The sequence below is a fragment of the Sorex araneus genome, chromosome X, assembly GCF_027595985.1.
Source record: "Sorex araneus isolate mSorAra2 chromosome X, mSorAra2.pri, whole genome shotgun sequence".
In the NCBI taxonomy this organism is placed as follows: domain Eukaryota; kingdom Metazoa; phylum Chordata; class Mammalia; order Eulipotyphla; family Soricidae; genus Sorex; species Sorex araneus.
Window position 1 is genome coordinate 254,830,726 of NC_073313.1, and position 24,159 is coordinate 254,854,884.

At 45.2% G+C, this 24,159-nt stretch overlaps 1 protein-coding gene across 2 annotated transcripts in view; it reads right to left on the reverse strand.

Moving 5' to 3' along the window:
* Positions 1-21,651, reverse strand: part of EPHA4 (EPH receptor A4) — a 162,454-nt gene extending 140,803 nt beyond the window's left edge. For both annotated transcript variants that reach the window (XM_004617126.2, XM_004617127.2), the window contains exons 1-3: positions 21,528-21,651; positions 18,070-18,137; positions 13,298-13,961 (exon numbers count right to left, since the gene is read on the reverse strand). In XM_004617126.2, the coding sequence (XP_004617183.2) occupies positions 13,298-13,961; positions 18,070-18,137; positions 21,528-21,618 (823 nt within the window). In that variant the 5' untranslated portion in view covers positions 21,619-21,651. The remainder of the gene's footprint in view (positions 1-13,297; positions 13,962-18,069; positions 18,138-21,527) is intronic.
* Between the last annotated feature and the right edge of the window lie 2,508 nt (positions 21,652-24,159).

Genomic DNA, 24,159 nt, shown 5'->3' on the forward strand with positions numbered 1-24,159 from the left:
CCCAACGAAAGTGTAAAGAAAATGTATGGTTTATGTTATGAAAAATACACAAGTATATTCAATATCATAAATACAACTCAAAACAATCACATAACTGGGGCCAGAAAGATTGTACAGCAAGTAAGGCACTTGCTTTCTATGCAGTCAACCTGGCTTCATCTCTGAAACCACATATGATCCCTCAAGCACCACCGGAGCCCTAAACATAGCCAGGTATAGCCCACAAACCAAAAATAAATAAAATGATTGCATCACTAAGAGAAAAATAGTTTAGCAAAATCTGAGGTTTTTTTCTGAGTATGCTTAAAATTTGTGAATATATTAAGAAAATATATCCCAGGGAGACAAATTATGCTCACAGAGGCTGTACATAAAATAAAGATAATCACAAACTCTGTTATAATCTATTTACTCATCTAAAATTTCTTCTCAAGGGGTCAGAGATTTAATATAGCAGATAAGATGCTTGCCTTGCATGTGGCTGGCCTGGATTTGATCCTTGGCACCCCACATGGCACCTCAAGACCACCAGTAGTGATCTTGGGCACAAAGCCAGAAATAAGTAAACACGTAGCACTGCAAGCTTAGCCCAAAAACAAACAAAATAAATAAAATTTCTAATCAATATTGAAGAGTAAAATTCAGAACTAAGTGGTCCAATTTTTGGAAAGAAGAAATAAATATACATTTGCCTGAATTTCAAACAATGAATGCCCTAGAAAACCCGAAAGAATGAACTAGAAACCTATTAGCATTCAGAAGTCAGTTCAATAAAGCGATAGGATGCAAGATAAACACACAAAAATCAATAGCTTTCCTGTAGATCAGTGATAACTAGCTAGAAGATATAATGAAAAATATTGGAAGCCCACAATCTGCTTGTGTTTTTCAATCATTATTTTGTAGTAGAAGTCCACAATCTTATTCTGGATAGGGAGTGGTTCTTTTCATAGTGCTTTTTTTTTAAAAGTTGTATCCATGGTTCAGGTTTTTATATGGCCAGACATTACTTTCCTACAAATTACTTTCCCTGGGGTGATCCAATAAGGAACTTCTGGAATCAGTTTTAACAGTCACCACAAGGATAGCTTAATCAGCACCCACTTAAAAACACTGAAATAGCAAGAGCTATACTGCATTTTGTGATTGAGAAACTCAGAATCTTCTGTGGAGATTAGAGTAAAGAATGGGAGTTATTTTAGTTAAGGACAGTAGCCATTTCTGCCCTCTTGAGGACAACTTACTCTAAATAGGCTCAGGAGCCACCTCGCAAGTGGGGTGTGTATAAACGTTTTCCTGAAAGATCCTTCTTTCATCCCCACAAAGATGATATTCTCACTTTCTCATCAATGGTGTGTTCTTTTGTTAAAAAAAAATACCACATTTTTATATTGTTTTACTGTAGCCCTGCATTGGTGCTATTTTGAAACTCTAAGATACGACAGACAATTCCAAAATGGAAATGCTTCTAAAAAAAAAAAAAGAGAGAAAACCTTAGCCTTCAAATTTTACTTTCAGCTGCATTTAATCGCTGGCACTTCATTGGAGAACAGAGTAATGAAATCTCAATGTCTCCCATTAGTTAATTCGCACCTTTGCATCTTAAGCATTGGAAATATTACACTGTTAATTACCTACAAGTCCGCTCTCAAAAATCAGTGACTGCTTATATATTTTTTCCTATGCATAGGTTCATGCAAACCTTTTTTTTAAAAAAAAGGCTTAAATATGTTTTTCTCTTTGAATAGGCTAAATGTGACCAAATGGAGTGCTCTAACAGCGCAAGGTAAGTTCAGTCAACAAGTGCCCTTGTATTGATCTCTCACTTCTCCCACACTTTCCTTCTAATCCTCTCCATAATTACATGAACTGCTCCTGCTTTCCTGGAGCTGTCAATTCCTCTTGCATCCATTTTCAAATGGCTAGCAGAGCTGAGGTCTGGGCACTAGATCAAACTGTCAATGTTCCCCACTCAGCCATCAACGATCCTCTTGAAGACGCTTGGCACATCTGTCAAGGGCCTCCTAGGGTTCTTCAAACTCGTACCCCTTGGAGGAGAGCAAGAAGGGTGAGGCGCCAGCAAGGTATTGATCTAGGCTTTTAACATGCTAATTTGCCTGGGGGCCGCCTCAGTCATGGCCAAACTGAACACTTCAAAAGGAAACTGTTACTTTTTTTTTTCCCAATCCAAAGTGGCCGATGTCTTTCTCAAACCCTTAAAGTAGAAAACAAATGAATCCCAGCACCAAGTTCACTTTGCAATGGGAAGGAGTTTGGCCAATGAGAAAACAGATAAGCTGAAAGCTCAGAGAGGTGGTGCATAAGTTAATTGATGATAACCAGTTTGAAAGATATTTAAAACTTCTAAAGGTTCAATTAGTGCAGAACCTATTGAGTTACAGTAATCCTTGGGAGAAAAATGAAGACTGGTATGATTAAACAGATGTAAAACATTACTAACCTTGATATTGATGAATGCTTAGACGTCTTTATTCATGAGGAAAAAACGGAAAATAAAACTTATTGTTCCTTTAATTACACCTCAAACTGGCAAGACACCAGGAAACAGACAAAAGCTAGGGGCTGGGGGGGAGGCGCTAATGGTACCATTATTAAAGCATCTTTGTCTCCTGCTCTTCCTATCAGGTTTTTGTTGCATCAAAGGAACACTGTACAGGTCAGAATAGCACTATAGCACTGTCCTTCCCACCCCCTCCCTTGTTCATCTATTTGCTCGAGCGGGCACCAGTAACATCTCCATTGTGAGATATGTTGTTACTGTTTTTGGCATATAGAATACACCACGGGTAGCTTGCCAGGCTCTGCCCTGTGGGCGAGATACTCTAAGTAGCTTGCCGGGTTCTCCGAGATGCAGGGAGGAATGGAACCTGGGTCAGCCGCATGCTGCAAGGCAAATGCCCTACTCGCTGTGCTATTGTTTCAGTCCACAGTACACAACAAAGTCAAATGTGTAAAGATGGTCAAGTATTACCATTATTATTAGCATTATTCAGTCGGTACAATGAATTTCTCAAAAGCAGTCCTCTGCAGTTCTCAGGTCCAGGACTGGGAGGCCGGAAGGAGGGCAAGATTGTTGGATGTGAATGGTTATGAGTCCAAGAGGCATGTCAACACCATGGCAGTGCCCCTAAGGAAGCATCCACCGTGAATAACAAGAGCTGGGAAACTCAGCGCCTTAAATCAGAGAAGTTCTTGAGGATAAAAGCCCCAGAGAAAAGCATTCCTCTCTGAAGCTACATCTTAACTGATCATGAGGTGGGCCCATATTTACCTGCCAGGGTATTATGGGAGGAAATCAGTATTCAGTTAACCTTTGACCCCATGGAACTGAAGTGGACAAAGGACCAATCTGGAGCCCAGGGAAAAGGAAGCCAAATGTCACACAGCGGGGAAGCAATTGTTAGGGAAACATTTGGCTTAGGCACCTCCAGCTTCTTTGGGGCCAACTGCTTTTCACAGGAACAACCCATGAAGAGATAAGGCCATAAAATATGAACAAAATGGAACCTTTTCTGTCTTGCTCCGAAATTGTTAGCTTTTATGGGACTTCATGCTGAACAGTATGAAAAAAAAAATCCAATTTGCTTTGAAGCGCATTAGTCTGTCTAACATCCTAATTATTGTTTACATTGCCATTTGCCTTCTATTAAGAATTGAATAATTACCCAGCACTTCATAGTTTAAAAATACAAGCAAACAGGATTATCTGGGTAATTAAGAAACTGTACCATAGCTTTGTACTGCTGTGGAAAATATCTGTACACGTAGGGGAAATGATAATTATCAATCAACTTACTTCAAATGGTATTTTAAGGATTTTGAGCAATTCGAGATCTGTAACTTATTAAGAAGAGGTTAGTAAGATCATCTTTGAGAAGTGTGGGTCCGTTTAAATCCATCCTTAGAAACAAGAGCCAGATAAGCAGCTGAATTTTCTCATCCACTAATGACACCAGAGAACACACCAAGTACAGAGCCTTCTGCTGTTCTTTAATCCTAATAATCCATCCCAAATGGACTTTGAACAGCATCATCAAACTTTGTCAGACCATGTGGTGCAAAACCAAAGCTCTTCCACATTTAGATGTTGTTTTAGCTGACCCTGACTCCACTTAATTATACTGTGAAGAAGTCTGGCCTGGCCTACTCTCTGCTGTATGAAATGAGCTTCAACTCACAACTAATTGAACTTCAAAAACATTGCAGGCAACTTCTACTTCTACTTTACAGAATGCAACTGATCATGGTTTTCTGGAGATGGTGCTGTCATCATGGAAAGGGTAAAGTGGGTTCGCTTAATAGTCAAGGTTCTTGGGTCCTCTTCTAGAAATAAAGCAAAGGTTAAGTAAACTTGGAAGCTGCTGTGTCCTATGAGAAGACAGAAAGTCAAGAGGCAACATTCACCTCATAGTGAAGGAACAGAGTAGCACTGTAGCACTGTTGTCCCATTGTTCATCGATTTGCTCAAGCTGGCACCAGTCACATCTCCATTTTGAGACTTGTTACTGTTTTTTTTGGCATATCGAATATGCCACGGGTAGCTTTTCGGACTGTGCCGTGAAGGCAGAATACTCTCAGTAGCTTGCCAGGATATCCGAGAGGGACGGAGGAATCGAACCGGGTCTGCCTCATGCAAGGCAAACTCCCTACTCGCTGTGCTATCACTCCACTAGGAAGTATAATTGGGGCTGGAACGATAGCAAAGAGGGTAGGGTGTTTGCCTTGCATATGGCCGACCCGAATTTGATTCCCAGCATCCCATATGGTCCCTCGAACACCTCCAGATGTAATTCCTGAGTGCGGAGCCAGGAGTAACCCCTGAGAATCTCGGGCTGTGACCCAAAAAGCAAAATAAAAAAGTATAATCAATAGACCTTTTCAAAGAAATGTATCTGGGGCATAAGTGCAACCAAGGGATTTTCGTCTGCATTCTAGGTGTGAAGATCGATGTATCCACTCACCAATGGGTTAGTACAGATGAAAATAACAGAATAACGTGGTAACTTGTTCATTCAATGTTTTCAATATCTTTGGGCTGAAGAGATGAATTAATTCCAGCCCACTAGAGTAAGTGACCAGAGGTCTTTCTTTCCCCAAACTTATTGAGTGCTCACAGCTTCTTTTAAAAAAGAATTTAAAAAATTCTTCTTCAAGAATTTTTAAAAGATTTTTTAAATCTTTTTAAATTTAAAGAATTTAAATTTAATGTAATTAATTAAATTTATTTATTTATTAATAATAATAATAAATAAACAGATTTTTCTTTCGGCCCATTGTTGGGACACTTCTTAAACATTCCTAGCATAATCAGAATGTCCCCCCCACCCCAGAACAGCACAATCTCAGCGGAATTTGTCACTAAATGGACAAGCTAAAGGATTCACCAGTGTTAGGTTCTTTCCCAGAGGTCCAAATGAAATGAACATCTGGAGGTGGGTGCTTCACAAGGGGCAAGGGGCTGGCGCTGCCGGGTGCAAATAGACCACTCCCACCTTCCACCTCGACACCCCCCCCCCATTCCTGGAAGCATTCAAATCAAAAGCGAATTAATTTGCATGGGTCTAAATCATTGGGTTCTGCATAAACAGAAGGGAGATTTTGGCTGGGGTTTTCAAAAGAAGCCCTCGGTGCCTTTGTCAGAGGGGGAAATGGGTGTGCTGCTTTGCATGAGGGAAAGCTTACAGAACATGCAAATGAGAGAGTTCTGCTTCTGGAGAAGCCACCATAGACCGGCAGCTGACAGCCTGCATTCACCCCCAAAAGCCTCCGTGTCCCCCTCTACAGGGACACGTATGTGGTCCCGACTCTATTGTTTCCCCAAGCAGGCGAGGTAGACTTGAATATTCATAAAATGTTCATTTAGTCATGGGACTCTTAATTACCCTTCAGATCAGGGAGTCCAGTGACCTCACCTGCTCTGCTCCCCAAAACAGCTTAGAGCTACCAGCTGTAGAGGGAGACAATGAAGGAGTTTGACGCCCTAAGTGAAAAGATAAGGTCTCTTGGGGTGCCTGGGACAGCTGAGGCCTTCTTTAATCATTCCTCCTCACAAGCACAATAAAAACCAATGAGAGCATTGAGCCATGATATTGGACACAGATAAACAGTTTTTAAAAAGCCAAGAGCTATAAATCGCTGCCTAATTTTATAGAAAGATCTCAAAGATTGAATATATCAAATGCCACTCCTCGGAGTAAATCCAAACCTCCAGATTCGGAAGTTTTCTGAGTTTTCTCTTTTGTTGTTGTTTTAGGTCTCATCAGTTCTCTCCAGGAGTTATTCCTGGCTCTGAGTTCAGTAATCACTCCTGGCAGGGCTCGGAGATGCCAGGGATCAAACACAGGTTGGTTGTTGCAAGGCAAGTGCCTTACCCACTGTATCATGGCTCTAGCCTCGGTTTTCCCAATTTTTGTTTTATCATTTTCTTGATGAAATGCCTGCAGCCTGATAGAAATGTACTCTGTGCCATACAGAGAAACCAGGAGAAACCAAAAAAACTCATGAACCATAATAGTGGTTCTCAAACATTTTAGTTGAGAATGCTTTTTACACAATTTAGATCTCTGTTGAGGAAGCCAAACACTTTTATCTTTGAGTTGGAATGATCAGTGTTTACCTTCCCAAATTGAAGCTGAGACCACTGAAGCATTTATTAATATACTAAAAAAAAAGTATTAAATGCTTTACGTATTAAAAAATAAAATTTTTAAAAATTGACTGGATGATTTTTGTTTTGGAGCCATGTCTGGCTGTGCTTAAGGCTTACTCCTAGCTCTGCACCCAGAAATTATTCCTGGCAAGCTGAGAAGACCATATGGGGGGGGGCTGAGGATCAAAACCAAATTGGCTGCAAGCAAGACAAGTGCCCTACCTGCTGTAATGTTACTCTGTGCCCCAGAAATCACATTATTAATGAAAAAGTTTATTTTCAAATCAAAAGAGATTTTAGTCTCCCCCTCCCCTCAAAGCTCTTTACTATCTGGCTTAATAGAGGACAGCTAAATTCCCATATCTATTTCTTTATTCCATTATAAGAAATAGCATATACCTCTGGGAGCCTCTGGTAAACTCTAGTCAGGAGAGAAGGGAAACATCATCTGAGTATTACTATGATTATTATTAGTATGACTAAGGAAGTCTGACCTTATAGATGATAAGGGTTCCAGAGAACCCAACTGGAATATACTTTAAGAACCACTATAATGTGTAGACATTGGGGGGTACTGAGAATTTGAACAGGATAGGAAAGACCAACCACTTGAACCACTTCATACTGTCCACCACAACTGATTTCTTACATGTTAACAGTATTTATTACCAACCCATGATCGCTGCCAATCCTCTACTCTGGAAACAAATAAACTACTTTTCAATTTCGAAAGACACTCACCAGGCAGCCCATATTTCTGATCAAATGTTACCTCATTTCTAAAAAAAATAAAATTAGCAATGATAATTCCTACTTATTGTGAGCACAGTAATTGGAGGTGCATTGCCAAATCCTCTATACATATATATTTCATAACCAGCAACATATAATTGCTACTAATTTTGCAGATATGAACTTGGGGTTAAGGAGGTTGAGCTAGGATCCATAATGACACATCTGGTTAAGTGACACAAATAAAAACTAAACTCAAGTCCCAAAACAGGTCTTAGTCATTTCACACTAATAATTGTGTTAACCTCATGCACTGCACAGAATTTTGGACATTCAGGAATAGAGATGGTTCATCAACATGATGAAACTAAAAGCCAATTAAAGTAGGAATTATATAAAACTTATTAATATATTAGTCACCTTCAAGTGTTTGATATGCCTTGTTGACTCCATGAAATATGACCAACAACAAATAAATGTTTAATATGGACAGGCCACAATTGCTTATGCATTTATTTATTTATTCATTCAATGAACATTTAATGAGACCTCACTCTTTCCAAGACTGTCTCTGAGGTTACTTGTCTGAGCCACACCTTCCCTTTCTCGTGAAAAAGAAATTTTACAAAATTTACTTGCCCACTATCAAGCAAGAAAACTAGCTGAACAAGGTGAATCATCTTATTTTTAACAACATTGTTCAGGAAGAACTTACAACTTTAAGTGTGCACTTAAACATTAAAAGATAGAACAACTAAAACATCTGCCAGTCTGTGTGTTTGGGGCAGTGGCGGGGGGGCTAAATAATGAATGATGCACTCAGATGAGACAATATCAATTGTGAAGAAAAAAGAAGAGTATATTTTCCAATATAAAATGAGTTCCATGATAAATAGAGTAGTCAAACAACATGAAAACAAGATGACGATTATAGGGTTATTCAATTCGGATTGTGTTTTAAAGAAATATGTATATAGAGGTAAGTGGGTTATCAGCCAAAGTATAGAGTGTGGTAAGCTATGAAAAATTAGAGTCAGAGCTGAAAGCATGCAGGCCTTTGTTAATGCACAACTCATCAATTAAATGCCACAACAACAAAAAATTAAGTACTGAAGTTCAATGATATAACGTTCACACTTTTTGTCATGCCCACCTCTGCATACACACACACATACACATACATGTGTATATATAGTGACTTAATTTTTAAAGAACAATAATGAAGTTAGATTTTAAGAAGTCATCAATTCTTACATGCCATATTCAAATCTCCCCAAGTTATTTCCTATGTGGTGCTTTGGAGAACCCCAAATAGAGACCGTGGTAGCCCTTGACAAAAGAAGCCTGGGCACAAGAAGAAGGAAAACATTCTTTCAGAAGTACAATAGAAAAAGGACAATTACTAAACCTAGCTTGTCTCATATATAAAGAATTGCGTCTTTCAATGATCACAGCCATGCTTCAAAGCCAGAGATAAAAGCAATCAGGTGATTCAAGCAATTGATTCTTAAAGACATGATTCAAAGTAGAAGAAAAATTTCAAAAGTAGAAAGGGTATCAAACAGCATCTCTCTGAACTCTATTTTAAATCCCTTCTTTACAGCATTTCTTTCTCCTACGGTCCTTCTGAGCATTTAAGAAAACAAAGTAAGTTATCTTTTTTTTTCTTTCTTAAAACAAAGTTTCTTCCCTCTACAGAGCCCAATTCTAAAATATAACTATTTTACAGCCATCAAAGCATGTCTCCCTTCTTTTCAAAAGAGCTTTTAATAAGATACCCTTTATGATATGAAAGACCTTCTCCATATAAAGTTATATATATGTATATATATATAGTTCAATATGCACATTCATGCAGGTATGTATCGATAGGAGATACACACAAAACCCAAAGATTTAGAACAAAATTGTGTACTTCAGCAAGACTTAATTTGGTCACAGCTGTGATTATTTGGCTTTGAAAATGACTCCTTAAGAATGCTTTCTTTTTATTAGCATTGCTTTTATATATCCTCTCTGAAAATATTGCTTATTAATATTTCACACAGTAAATCTGTGACTTTCATTTCTCGGCTTTTTAATTAAGCAAAAAAGCTAATAAAGAATCTTTTCCTCGCTTTCTTCTGCTTAATATTTCTGGGGCAATGCAAACAGCTCTGGAAAGCATCTGGAACTTTTCCTCAGTGTCTGATGGTGGGGAAAGCGGGATAGAAGTCCGGGGAAGTGGCCCTCACTGGACTATCCCTCCTATCTCTGCACCAGTCTCTGGAAAGGCACACACTGCCCTTCTGTCCAAGCCAACCGTGCCTTCTCTTGGGTGAGAGGCTCCCGAGCTTGCTTTGTTCTGCTGCTGAGACTGTGTCACGGCATTTCAGAAAACATTATTCAAGGGCAGAATGAACTTGCAGCTGCTTCAGAGGACCCGCCTGCCCTCCCTCTGCCCGTTCGCTCTTGAGACAAGGGACGCAGCCCTTCAGTCCCGTGTCTTCATTAGCATGGACCTTTTGAAGGCAAGAAGTCCAAGAGGAAGTGTCCCTCTGTCCCCTGAGTCCCAGGACAACTCTGGTTAGAAGACTGGGGTTAGATGGGACAAGGGCACTCTCCAGGCCCCCTCCCGCCCTCGCCATTTTGGCCCCAAGTATCCTTTGTCACACAGTTAAGATCTTAATCAATCTTCACTCCGACCTCCAAGACCCTAAGGAAGATGGATGAGGAAGTAGGTGACCTTTCACCTGCTCTTCTATTTGTCCTGCCACAGTAAAGCCCATTGAAAGGACCATCGGGGAGGGCCCCCGCTGCCAGAGTCTGAGGGTTGGCCAGCTCTCCTTTAAGCCCTTTCTTAAGCTCTCTTTACACCCTATTCTTTCTGGTCCCAGCCTCACAGGGCTTTCTCCTCTTATTCAAAGGGAAGTTCCTTTCCTACAAGGGAGTTGGTGGGGAGGGGGCACGAGGGAGGAGAAATGGCACTTTCCAAATATGATTTGAAAAATGAAGTGTGGAAATGGGTAGTCTCCTTTGTTTGCACAAGGGCCATGCTTCCTATCTTTAACCTTGACTTTGAGTGGCAGAAAGATGAACTTTCCATCTACGAGCTTGACTGCTTACAATTTGAAGCTCCAGAGCAGTGGCCTTGAGGAGAGCAGAGTAATTAAAGAAACACAGGCATTGGCCCAAATGGCAGATCTGCAGATAATCACTATCGAACCATTATATAGATGAGCAAGCCAAGCAGAAAAGCCATGTCTAAGGCAAAGCCATACAGCCAAGTCCAGGTGACAATTTTCCTCCTGGTTGATGTTCTTTCTGCTGTACTCTAAAACCTCGGTAATGATGTCAAGGCTGTAAACGAATGTTTTTATTTTAGGACCTTTACCGTCATTCTTTAAAAGTCTCACTCAGGTTTGAAATGTAAAGAATCCTTAGTTACTCCTTTCTCCAGAGCTCAAAGATTTTAGCAAGATAGTATTAACAACAAACAAGCAAATGAAATGCATGGTGGGAAAGTGTCTTCTTGAGAGAGTTTATTATTTTATGAGGAGGAAAGAAAATACCTGGGTAGCAGGCATGAGCACACTAAAGATTCTTGGAAATGATTCAGCCCTCCCCTTCCTTTACCAATATGTCCTGGTGCTAGAAACTGTTTGTTCAGAAATAGATTGGACCTGAATTTACAGAATCACTCCCCTGCCCTGAACCATGTCACGCATTGGATTTCCAAGGTGATTTCCATGCACATAAAGCAAAACACTAAAATGTTCAATTGTCTATCCATTCATTTCTCTTTCCATCTTTTACTCTTTTCCTTTTGATCTGAGTTTTACTTTTTGGGTCACACCCAGTGATTCACAGGGGTCACTCCTGGCTCTGCACTCAGGAATCACCCCTGGCGCTGCTCAGGGGACCGTATGGGATGCTGGGAATCGAACTTGGGTCGGCTGCGTGCAAGCCAAACGCCCTACCCGCTGTGCTATCGCTCCAGCCCTAATTTGAGTTTTAAAGATGTCCAGGACCTTCACAGTAGAGCAATGGATGAGTTATTGGGCTCTGTGACAATTGCAAATCAATGACATTAGATACAGAAAGATGTAGGAATGCTAGAAGCATAAACATTAGAGAAAAAAATAGAAGACAGTGACACTTTTTTAATAGACTTGTAACATGTGAAGATGTGAAGTTCTGCCTTACAAACATAAAATAACGCAGAATAATTTGCTGCAAAAATGTGATGTGGTTTCACACCCCATTCACTTCCCTGTTCCTGCTATCATTCTTGCCCTGTAGGCCCAAGTATTCAGTTTACTCATTTAAAAAAAAAAAACATTAACCCCCAAAGTATAACTGAAGGTTTCATTTGGGGATAGTTTCACTTATAGTTGCCAAGTGAAGAGCAAATAAAGGAGAAAAAACATTCACCTTTGTGAAACAATGGCTTTCAAGTTCCAATTTTCCCAGTGGATATGTAAGGTTCACCCTTTTACTCTCTATCCACATGAAAAGGTAGCCAGTCTTTATTCTCTTTTATGAGCAATGAAATCAAAAGACTGTCACTGCTTAGCTGCCCTACTCTTTGAAATAACTATAACCAATCAGAATGACACACGAAAAAAAAAAAATAACTAACAATGGAGGGAGAAACGCATACATCTATGATGCCAAATTACCAAAAATGCGATTTTTCTTTTGGTTGTAACTGTTGATTTCCAGTCTGTCAAGTGGATTACCCCATAGTTAATCCCACCCTGTCATTAAGATGGTTGAAATGCCAGACAAATTGTTTGGCAGTCAATTATTTCAGGCTCTTTAATCACCAAATCAGATGAACCATGTGGCAACCCAGTCTACAGCTCAACAATCACCCTGAGAAAAGATGGATCTGACTGAGTCCATGGATGGACTAAAATTACACTGTTTATGAATAAGTAAGTACCATAAATAGGCAGGAGCTGGTGATTGATAAGCACTGATAATAATGACCAATACTCCCGCAAAAAAATAGGCTAATTTTTTTTTATCTACACATCACTTAAAATCAAGCCAATATGAACTACGCCCATCATTTCTCAGAAACAGAGATGATATAAAGACAAAAAGAAAAAAATTAGTCTTCCTGGTATTCTAAGAGAAAGTGGGGGGAGAGAAGAAAAAAATGCGTGTATTTACCTTTAGGTGAGAAAAGAAAACTACCATGATCAAAATTTCACCTCAATTATTTTCAAACCTCAATAGCCCAGATGGATTTCAATGTCCTATTGCCTCTGGCCACCGATCAGGGAAGGAGCCTCCTCCCAGCTCTTGACCACTTCCTCAGGGACAGAAGAGGTCTTTACTGGAAATTAATTTCATTTAGAGACCTCATCAGCTCAGTGGAGCAGAAATACTGTCACTTCATTAGGCCATGCCTACACAGGTCCACACAGCAGGCAAACCCAGACTTTCTACAGGAGGAGACTGGCACACAGGATCCCTTCCTACAGTCACATTTAAATCATTCAGTAGTACACACTTCAGAGGGGAGTGCCACCCTCTCTGTCACTGTCCCAGGTCTGCAGACTGGGAACGCTAGTGTTCCCCCTCTTTAAATAAGGATCCATCAAGCGGATGTCTCCAGCTCCTTCATTTCCATTTCTGAGGGTGCATCAAACCAGTTGGGATCTGAGTAGCCCTTTAGCAAATGTGTTTGGCCTTCTGCTGATCACAGCAGCATCATTTATTGTGTCAAGTATTAGCGACGTCTTAGCCTTGCCACCTGGAGCGATAGCACTTACTCATTAGACCCCTCTGTCCCACCACATCCCACGGGGGCTGCTAATGACTGGCTTTACTCCATTTAGTCTCATCTCTGATTTAATTACGTGCACCGAGCCCTAATGAAAAGTACAATATGGCTCTTCTTACCTTGGCATTCTCCATTGCGCTCCTCGTGCCCAGCGTTGCACAAGCAGTTGCCAATGGGTACCAGCCATTCACCATCTGCCCCACAGTACATTTTTGGCACATCCTTCTCTTCCGAGTTGTTGACACAGGAGCCTCGAACTTCCACCAGGGAGGAGGTATCTGCCCCGGTGATGGTGTCGGGAAACTGGGCCAGATTGCGAACCGTCAGGGGGCATTTTTTATAGAACACGCGGACGGACACCAGGGCGATGCAGGCCCCTACATCCTGAAACGCCAGGTAGAACCCCTTTCTGCTCAAGGGCCCCACGTCCCGGATCTCGGTGTTCAGCTTCATGATCCTGTCGCCAATGTCCACCTGGGTGAAGCTCTCGTCGGCAGCGATGGTGTCGATTTTGCCAAACTGGCTCTCGCGGATGAAACGCTCCTTGTCGTTGTCCGACTCATAGTAGTACAGGTTGAAGGTCTCTTTGCAGGTCCCCATGACGCCGGGAAGACTGTTACAGTCCCTCAAGGTGAACTTAATCTCAATGTACACTCTCTGAGCCCCTTCTCGCGTGATCCAATCAGTTCGGAGCCAGTTATTTTGGCTGGGTTCCATCACGTTGCACACCTGGTAGGTTCGGATTGGCGTGTTTTTCTCATCCATGATACTCACTTCTTCCCACTGCAAAGATCCAGAGGCAAATGGATCAACTACAACATGTCATCAAGCAGGGATTTGTCCATCCTAGTTTATTCTCATGGGGATGCAGTGACTTTTCTAAAAATTGTTTTGATAAGGAAAAAAAAAAACACTGACTATCCATTCTCACTAATAAAAATCATACTATCTCATGGGATCTAAGATGCTATTTTAGTGTGTGTGTGGTGGGGGAGGAGGTGGGGGGAGTTGTTTTCTTTAATTTTGAATTGTTTCACTTTTGCCTCACATCCAAAGAAGCAAGGGTGGATTTACTGCTGATAATTTCTCAGCAGTTCCTTGTGGTGGTCTAACAACCTCCAATTCACCTATTACAACAGCTCCAATTTCAAGTGGCAACAGTTCAAATTTACTCATAAATGAAAAACTAGTATGTGTATTGTTTCAACAACTGAGCAGAGACCTGCAAATTAAGAGCAGGAAGAGTAGAGCTTGCCAAAGGAAGACAATTATCGGTTAATTAGTGGTGCTCCTGTCAGAACTTTGCTCTCTAATACCTAAAAAAATGTCAGTCGATGTTTCTCTGGCAGCTTCCCTACTCTTGGAGGCGAGAAGAAAATCTCACCATTCAAGTTTCGATAATCCTGGGAAGATAGAAAGTCAAGTTTATGGTTGGATTTCTCAATTGCACTGTCATTAGCATGGTAGAACACTTTGGAAGAGTATAGTTCCAGTTAAGAAGTTGTATGTTCTTCATTTTGAAAGCAGACATAGAATTAAATAGGAAAGGACATGAGTCTGGAAAGGGGTCTGTGGACATTAAAAATAAAATGACAAGCGATATAGAGAATTGATAGCCAAAAAAATTAGAGAAGGATGGTAGAGATTTATTTGCAGTTGATTTATTTCCTAACAAAAGTTTTCAGGTTGGGACCAGGGGGATTCAGCAAAACTCACTCTGATTCCAGGAGCAATTTTCTACTTAGTACAGCTTTTGAAAATTAATCCTAAAAGCAGCTAATTTGGAAGTTCTTACCAGGTGTGTATGAAATCTCCAATTCCTCATTATTATCTTTATTAATGAGATAAAACAGTGAAACTATCTAACACGTGGACATAATTAGAGGGGGAAAAATATGAAAACATGTTCATGGTCTATAAAAAAAGCTCCACTTATAACTCCACTCAATCCTGTGAAGTACATAGAATTATAGTGTATCTTTTAACAGTTTCCCTTCTGTGCATTGATAAACAATTAATGGCTGAAAATGTCATTATGTGAAGGGTTCTGGTGCAGAATGTTCCATGTCCTTTCATCTGCTACCATCAGGAAAGTTAAAACTGGTAGGGATAGGTACTGTGAGGTAATTCAAATTTCTTGTTGTCCACTAAGCAATAAATCACTTGCAATTCACTTGTTGGGAGAAACATCCAAAAATAGATTGCCCACCTTAAAAAATTAAAAAAAAAAAAAACCTACTCAGCATGCCTCTCATCTCAGAACAAAGGAAATAAGGAAAAGCACATTTAACCATGTAAATGGAAGCACTCAGAGGTAGTGCCCAGGGTTTATACAGGTTCATTTCAGGTCTAATGTGAATTTTCCAGCCTAAACTGGATTGTCTAAACATATTGATCTATTCACCAGAACAATGACAAATCTGCCCTTAGTTTTCTATTTTACAACCGGTGTCAGAAACTCAATATATCCCTTTAAATGAACACTGCCAAGAAATTAGGTCTTGGCTACAGTGATACATCAGGAATCATCACTTTCTATTATGCTTCTGTTAGGCTTAGACCTCCTTATGGAAGAATGAGAAAACAGTGAGTGATCTCCTGACATAGTTCATCTTTTACTTGGTGTTATTGGCAAATGAGGTTTTCTTTTCTTTAAAAAAAAAAAAGAACAACAACAAATACAGCCACAAATAAATGTCATTATTGGACAAATCCATAACCTCATTTCCAGCCTAGAAAGATGTGAACTGTTCTAACTATAACTAGAAATTTAAGAATAATCACAAGATGACTATGCTTTTATCCTCAGCTGGAAAGAATCTCGAAAGGAAATCCATCCCTTCTTGGTAGTTGTCCAATTCATCCCTTTAATTATAAAATCTGGAGATTAATTAAACTTTATCATTTGGCACAAAGGCTACTACATATTTGGGAGTGAGTAATTCAATTACACACAGATATAATTTCATCTCTAACCCCTCACAAAAATACTTCTACTGATAGACACATAATATTTAAGGAAAAGGGGAAAATCTGCCTATATTCAGTCCAAAACATTCTGGGTTGTATACTAACAGTACAGACACAGTATGTAAAGAGACTTTAAGATAATGAAAAGGATTTCGGTGTCTAGAAAAATTAATCAGATGTTCTTTGAGCGGTTGTGTTGGGAGGGGGGGTGAGCACAGAGAAAGTACCTGCAACATATTTAATCGCAATAAAAAGTTTCCAGAAACTAACTAGACCAGGAACTGCGCAGAAACCAGCAGGCCTATTTACTGCCCTGCAAAATGTCACTCCTTGCTTGTATGTGTACCTAGTGTAACCAGCTACTTTCAATATTATACCAGTTGCACTGAGCATCCAGTAAGACTCATTTAAAAAATTTTAATACAAGTATTGATAACTTCTGTCATCAATTTCCCTGGCACTTCTAATCCATTCACCCCACTGAGAATATCCTTGGTGTAGCCTGGGAAAGCCCCTCTGAATCAGTGACCTTTCCAGGGTATAGGATTAACAAGAGTCTGACTCGCACAAGATAAAGCTGTACCTTTCTTCACATTCAAAGGATGAGGGCAATTGCGTACAATCAGTGGTGAATACAGCCTGTCTACACTGCCAGAGGCCTGCCAATCACTCTGCTGCCCTTAAAAAAATGGTTTTGAGGACAGACTAGAATTTTTCAGCAGAGCCCAAGAGCAGTCAAGTTCAGGCAGAAAAACAGGAAGGCTGGGAAATCTCTGTTTTGTTTCCAATGGATTACAAAACCTGTTTGGGGAAAAGACAGCCTAAAGTCTTCATTTTCGTGAACTGCTTCCTTGCCTTGTCGTAGTTTTGAAGCATGTATTTTATAAGTCTCTAGGAATCTTTCTTTTAATCCTTTATTATTTATTTAATGGACAGGTGTAAAGCACCCCACTCCTTCTTTCTGGCATTACAATTTTCACCCAGTCAGAGGCCTAATCTTTCATCCCCATTGTTTTTAATCAATTGAGTCAGTCATACTCTATCAAGCTCGCAAAGGTTGGATGATTTGCTTAATTTTTAAAGAATCTGAGCATTATTTCAATTTGGCAGAAGCCTGACTTGCATGGTGTATGGATTCCTTTCCAAAGCTTATTCATTCAGGCTGGCTAGTAAGGGGGAAGGGCAGGGTGGGAGAAAGTGGCACTGACCTAATTCTATTTTCTAATTCTGCCAGTGGCAGCAGGAATGGCAAATTGGAGAAGATGTAATAGTGCTATACCAGCTCCTACTTTCTTATAGTTTCCCCAATTCTGATACCCACCGTTCCAAATGCTTTATCTTTTTACACATTTTGCCCCCCCTTCTCTTTCCAGCGCTGACATAGTTCATAAGGGTCCCTCTCATTATGCAAGAGCAGAGCAGCTGATTAAGGGCTGGATATAGCAAGGTAATGAGCCCCTCCCCAAATACCCACAGCTAAACCTGTACCTCCAACAATTAGTAGCCTTTTCTTCCTAGCAACTTCATTTCTTCACTTTTGTCATCTGGAAACGGGCAATTGCTCCAAAATTAACCCTGTCAGGACTTCATGGCGATTGCAGTAATAGGCATAAATTCTAATTGGGTTCCCAGATCATATTTCTGGAGGGTCTTTTTGGTTTAAATAGGTATCTAAGCCTATGCCTTCCCCGGTCTCCTAATTTTGAAACCCCTTTATGCCCTTTTGGTTTCTAGTTCTTCCATGACAGAGCTGTCCAAAGGGAGTATAGGATTTCTTCAACAAAGCATAATTCACTTCATAGGCCATGAAGGAAACCTGACCCCCTCGCCACAATCAACAAGAATCAAGCCATTAGGACTCTCAGAAAGTTGCTAATCATTCCTTTTTACCCTTCGGATCAGAGAGCAACTCGGAACTTACCCCTCCTTCCAAAGGGCTCGCTATCCACCCAAGTTCACCCTGGACGGACCTGGAATCCAATAAGGTAACTGCAAAAAGAAAAAAAAAAGAAAAAAGATTAATTTCCAATTGCAAAAAGGCAATACTACAAAAACCATTTGCCTGAGCACTTCCATATGTGGGGAGGAGGGTGAGGGTCCACACACGGCACGACTCCATCTCTGATCAAAACCTAAACTTGGTCTCCCTTATGTAAATAATCATTACTCACTTGATCTTCTCCCCTTTTAAATCTGCAGGTTCTTATTTATTTAACTTGCTTAGCATTTAAAATTCCATTGCAGGGCTCACGTGATCCATTCTCTCAAAAGGATGAATAGAGAAATCGCCCAGTACAATTCCGAAAATAAATATCTCTGGGTAGGGCAGTTACACTCCAGAGCACAATCTGCATTCATCTCTGTCTGGTATCTACTAGAGTTATTTGTTTTTGCAAGTTTCAGATGACCGTATAACTCATCATCCTCGTGACAGAGCCACAAGTGAATTCTATCCGAGAGGATTCAGAGGCTGGAGAGAAAAGGCCTAGATGCGCCCCCCCTCCACCCCCGTCACACACACACACACACACACACTCTACCAATAAATAGACCCCAATATAATATCCGCTGCTTTTTTTTTTATGTCAAAGTTTCAGAAAAGAGAGAATGCAGACGCCTAGAATTGACATGCAAACGTAAAGAACGTCTTCTTTTTCCAGGGTCCCGCTGAGAAGGGAGACTTGTCCTTTGCCCTTGAGGGAATTTGAATTTTAGGTTCGGGTCGGTTAGCTTCGATGTGCTGGGGTTGCACGGAAGAGATTCTTTGGAGGGCCCGGAGAAGCGGGGTTCGGGTGCGGTTGAACCGCGGTTCGTTAGGGACGTTTCTAGGCACACAAGACGCCCAAAAGAACGTTAGAAAGCCCAAACCTCTCTACGCCCCCCTTTCCCACCGAGATCCGCAGACCTGGGGCCCAAAGGCCCACCTCCAGGTAGCTATTGGGATATTAATTTGGGGAGCCAGGCTGGCTTTTCGCGCTGGAGGTAGGGTGGGAATGGACAGCCATCCTCCTAGTTCACACGCACCCTAATTCTTAATCAGCCGCGCCCCCCTCCCCCTCACCTCTACCCGGTCCCTGGCCCTCTGCAGCTCTCAGTTCACCCTGAAGTCTAAGGCGTTAAAATCAGACTTTCTCCCGCTTTTTCTCGGGAGCCAGAATTCCGGGGGTCTCTTAATTATTTTAAAATGTACAGCTTTCCCGGGGTCGTTCCTGCCCGAAGTTGCGCCCCCTCCTTACTCTTCCCGGTCCCCAGAGAAAAGCCCCGCTACATCCATTTGGATTTATGTAAGGTGGATTAGGGACACAAAGGGAACAATAAGACCCAATTTACAAAAAAGGGGAGGGAGTAGAAAGAGAGGGTAAAAGGGAGAAAAGGGAACGTGATGGGAATAAAAAGCAACAAAATGAATTAATTTTAAGAGGGAAGCGGGGGAGGGAAGGGGGTAGACCCCCAACCCCCATTCTTTCTCCATCAGCCTAAGGCACCATCAATTCCAACCTCCAACTCTCCACCCCCCCTTTCTTTTCTTTCTTTCTTTTTTTTTTTTTTTTTGTTTAAGGAGCTCAAGTTTTGCTTTCAAAAAAAAAGCAAGAAAGAGATAACACGAGAGAAAAATTCCCTCGACGTCGGGTGCGAGAGAGGTCTTGGGGGAACGTCTGAACAAATGTGCGAAGTGGTCAGGAGAACGCGAGGTCCACGGCCGCGGCCGGGCGGAGCGGAGCCGCGAGGGCCAAGCTGCGCGGCCGCAGAGACCTGGGTGGGGGCCCTCACCAGGGCAGCGATGCGGAGGGTGGGGGCGCCCCTCTGCTCTCCCACCCGGGCTGCGGGGCAGGTGTGCGCATCTCCCGAGCCTCGCGTCTGGCGAGCTCTGGGTACCGGCTCGCCCAGCCCATGCTAAGTTGGTTTTTGGCTCCCTCCTTCGGAACAGGGAAAATGATCGATTGTGCGGAGATGCGTGGACGGATCCAGGGTAGACGGACGGATGAATAGAAGGAGGGATGGGGGTGAGGGCTGCGGGGACGGGGGACGGGGGGAGGGGGAGAGACGGACGCCGAGGCTCCCTCCTGCTCGCGCGCGGCCCGCGCCCCAGCGATTCTCCCGCACGCACACGCACCCCGGCAGGGCGCTCGGCACACAGTCCCCCGCGTCCACGCGGCCGCCCGCGCACCCACGGACAAGCCTTTGCGCGCTCGTGCGCGTGCACAGACACACGCAGAAACTCGCCTTTCTCTGAGATCACCCCAACTCAGTGGTCGCCCCCACCCCCACCTCCCGGCGAGCGCGCGCGCGCACACACACACACACACACACACACACACCACGGCACCCGCACATATGCGCGCGCGCGCGCACACACACACACACACACACACACACACACACATGCAGTCCTTACAGCACGTCCGTCGGGAACAGACGCGCAGAAAACTGAACAACACCCAGCAGACGGGTGCAATCGGTGCCACTGGTCCCTCCAAACTAATGTAGGATGCAGTTCCCGGAGCAAATAGAATACAGTTCCAGGAGCAAATGCGGGGGTGTTGGTGTTGGTGTTGGTGGTAGTGGTGTGTGTGTGTGTGTGTGTGTGTGTGTGTGTGGCGGTGGGGAGGGGGGTATTCCCTCGAGTATGACCCATTTGCTGGCGGGTTCCCCCGCGCTGCGGGGAGGGTGACTTCAGGAGGGCGAGCTGCCCAGGCCAGCGATGCAACAACCCTGGCAGAGGCGCGGGGCAGGGAGAAAAGGTGTCTGACGCCGGGCGCTAGAAACCAGGTCAGCGGCAGCGGGCGAGCGGCGTCGGCGGCCGGCAGCGGGGTCCCGGGCGGCGCAGGGCTCGGGAAACTTTGCAAACGCCAGAGCTCCGAACGTTCGCGCAGAAAACCCGGGGCTCGCAGCTCTCTCCTGGTGCTCCAGGCTTCCAAGCTGGGTGGCAGAGTGGTGGGAGCGGGTGGGAAAGCGTGGGGGGTGGGGACGACTAGGTCCACATTCATTTTGGGGGGTTCAATTATTATTTAAAATCTCAGAGATGGCTTCGGAGCATCTGCTCCGGGCGCCCCGAGCTGGCCTCGCCGGCGGATGCTGATAAACTTTGTCCTTTCGCTGCAAACTTGAGCAGCTCCTCTGCGAGCACGGGTCACCGGGGACCCCGGGGCCAGCTGCCCCGCCGCTCTGCATTTCTCCTAAGCTGCCCCTCTCAGCCCGGCCTGCTCCTAGGGAGTCGGGGTGCACCACTCTCGCCTGGATACCCCCCCTCCAAAATAAATAAATAAATAAACCACCACCACCATGCACACAAGCTGCTGGCTTCAGGCTCCCGGGAACTGCTCACCCTCCAAGCGTCCCCTCCAGCCCCCAACCTCAGCGAGGCCCCCTAGCTCTTACCTTCGTTCGCGGGGTACACCCTGGAACCGGTGACAGCGTCGCAAATCCCAAAGAGAAACGAAAAGAGGACGAAACAGAAAATCCCAGCCATGGCTCGCCGGTGCCAACGCTGCTCCTGCCGCTCCTATCCCAGTGGAATAAATGCTTAAGTTAGGAGTGCAGCAGGCTCAAGACATTGCCAAGGGGGTGGGCCCGGCCCGTGACGCGAAGCCGCCAGTCTGGAGCCCGCGGCCAATGGCGGCGCAGCTGGGCCGCCCAGGCCCCGCCCCCGAGGCGCAGAGCCCGCCCCCAGCCCCGCCCCCCGGGCTCCGCGGGGTGCGCGGTCTCCCGAGGCTTTTGGAGGAGTGAGCTCGGGAGCCCCCCTCCCCCACAGGAGGAAGGCGACGAGGTTCCCCGGACGTCCTCTTCGGGGATTCGTCGTCCTCACGGGGGGGGGGGGGCGGAAAGAGCTTTGAAAGTCTCTTTGGGCTCCGGGACGGGGCTGGGGGAGAGCGGGAGGTGAGAGGGGCACCCCCGGCTGGGCCCTCGGGGAGGTGGGCGCTGGCACAGTCTCTTGCCCCGCAGTCGAATATGTATAAAGTTGAGCTGCCTCCGGGCTGTGTCCCTGCCCCGCGGATCCCAGCGTGCGCGTCCCGCGCGCGGCGGCCAGGGCTGAACGCTCCAGCCCTGCGCGGGGCCCCCGCACCCCTCCGGCTTCTTACCCTGTTCTCTCTGCGTGTGCGTGTGCGTGTTTGTGTGTGCATGTGTGTGTGTGTGTGTTTTAATTATTATGCTTTTTTTTTTTTAACGTGGGGAGAGTTTCTGTAGTTTGATTCCCCCTTCCTTCCCAGGCTTTCCGACTCCCTGGGTAGCGGGGCCCCCTAAATCGCTCCCCAGACGTCGAGGACAGCGTCTGCTGCTGCTGCTGCTTGCAAGCTGGGCTCCGACTAGAGTCTGGCAGGCTCCGAACGAAAGGATTGGCGAGCCCGGGGGCGGGGGGAGCGAGCTCCGGGGCCTTGGGGGCGCGTCCCGGAGGCCGGCTGGGCCTCCCCATGCCAGGCAAGACGCCCCAGACTTGCTCCGGCTGCAGAGAAGCAACTGCGCGGCTCCCCCAGTGGGGGTGGTCCTGGAGCCCTGGCTATTATCGGGGACAGCGGGGGGGGGGGGGGGGGGTGTGCAACGGAGTGGGGAATAGAAGCTCGGGTTTTCAGGGTGCAGTGCCGGGACCTGCTCTTGCTCCGGCCACGCCAAGGCGAGCTGGAGAGCAAGCCCCGAGCGCACGCTGCAGCCCCGCGCTGCCAAAGCTCCCCGGAACGGGTCCCCGCATCCCCCCCCAAAAAAAAACCATCGCCCATCCCCAGCGCCTGCAGAACCCGCAGGAATCCGCTCACTTGGCCCAGCCGCGGGTGCCCCCCGCGGCCGACCTAACGCGGGTGCAGACTCCTGGGTCGCCTCTCCCGTCGCTGTCCTCGAGTCCTGGCCGCGCGCGCGGGCACCTGAGCGCCTCCGGGACCTGTCAAGGCAGCCGCCAGCCGGCGGGGACACCGGCCCGCCACGCAATTGGAGTAGACTTCCGCGGGGGTCCGCGAGTTCTGATCGGGACGCCCTGTTCTTTCCCTCCTCCTCCTCCTCCTCCTCCAAGGCCTCCCCGTCCGCCGGGTCCCTCCGGAGTTGGGCCGGGTTTTCCTCCCGAGTCCGGGGTCCCCGCTGGGAAAGGGCGACGATGCTGGGGAGGCGCGAGCGCGGCTTTCCCGCTCCCGCCGCGGCTCACCGTGAACCAAGCGCGCCACCTGCCGGCCGGACGCGGGAGCGCGCGACCCCTGCGGAAGGACGAGCGGACAAAGCCGCCCCCCCCCCCCAACACACATACACACACGCCCAGGAGCGGGGCGTGCGCGCGTCCTTTTCATCCACCCCCCACCCTCACCCCTCCCGGTTCGGCGAACTCGGGTCCCCAGGGTGGTGCGAGGATGGGAGGCGGCGCGGAGGGAGCACGGGAGCTCAGCGACCGGTCCCTCCAGCTGGATTATGCAAGACGGAGTGGAAACGCGTTTCAAGGAGAAACTCTTAAGACAACATCCCAGGGATGGCCCAAATCACAAATGCCCCTGCAAACAATCCGAGAGCGAGAGAGAGAGAGATAGAGAGAGAGAAAGAGAGAGGATTGCAGGGCGGGAAGGAGGGGAGAACCCATCCCCAGCCACCGGCCACGGTTTCCGGTCATTGGCTTTTTTGCTGCCCATGAGGTCTCTCCTCCACGCTCCCGAGCCGCTCTGTGCAAACTCAGGAAGGACCCGGCTAATGAAATGGGCAACTTTGATTCGGGCGCGTTTGGCGATGCGCTGGGTGGCATAGCCTGCGAGTTGGTGGCCTAGAGGAACAGCTTGCGCAGCCCCAGGCATTCTGGCTTCTTGCTGAAAAAAATCTGCTGAAATGTCACAGCCTGAGAAGGGGGACTTCGGTTATGGCAGCTACTGATTTCACACAAGTAACAAAGGAGGGGCGGGGTGGGGGAGCGATGGGTGCACTCTGGATGTATATGCATGTGAAAGTATCAATCAGTTTAAATTGCAAAGTCCCTTTAAGGCATGCACGTCAAGGTTCTTGCATAGGAACCTCTCCAAGGTTTGCAGGAAGAGAAGAATATGGGTCC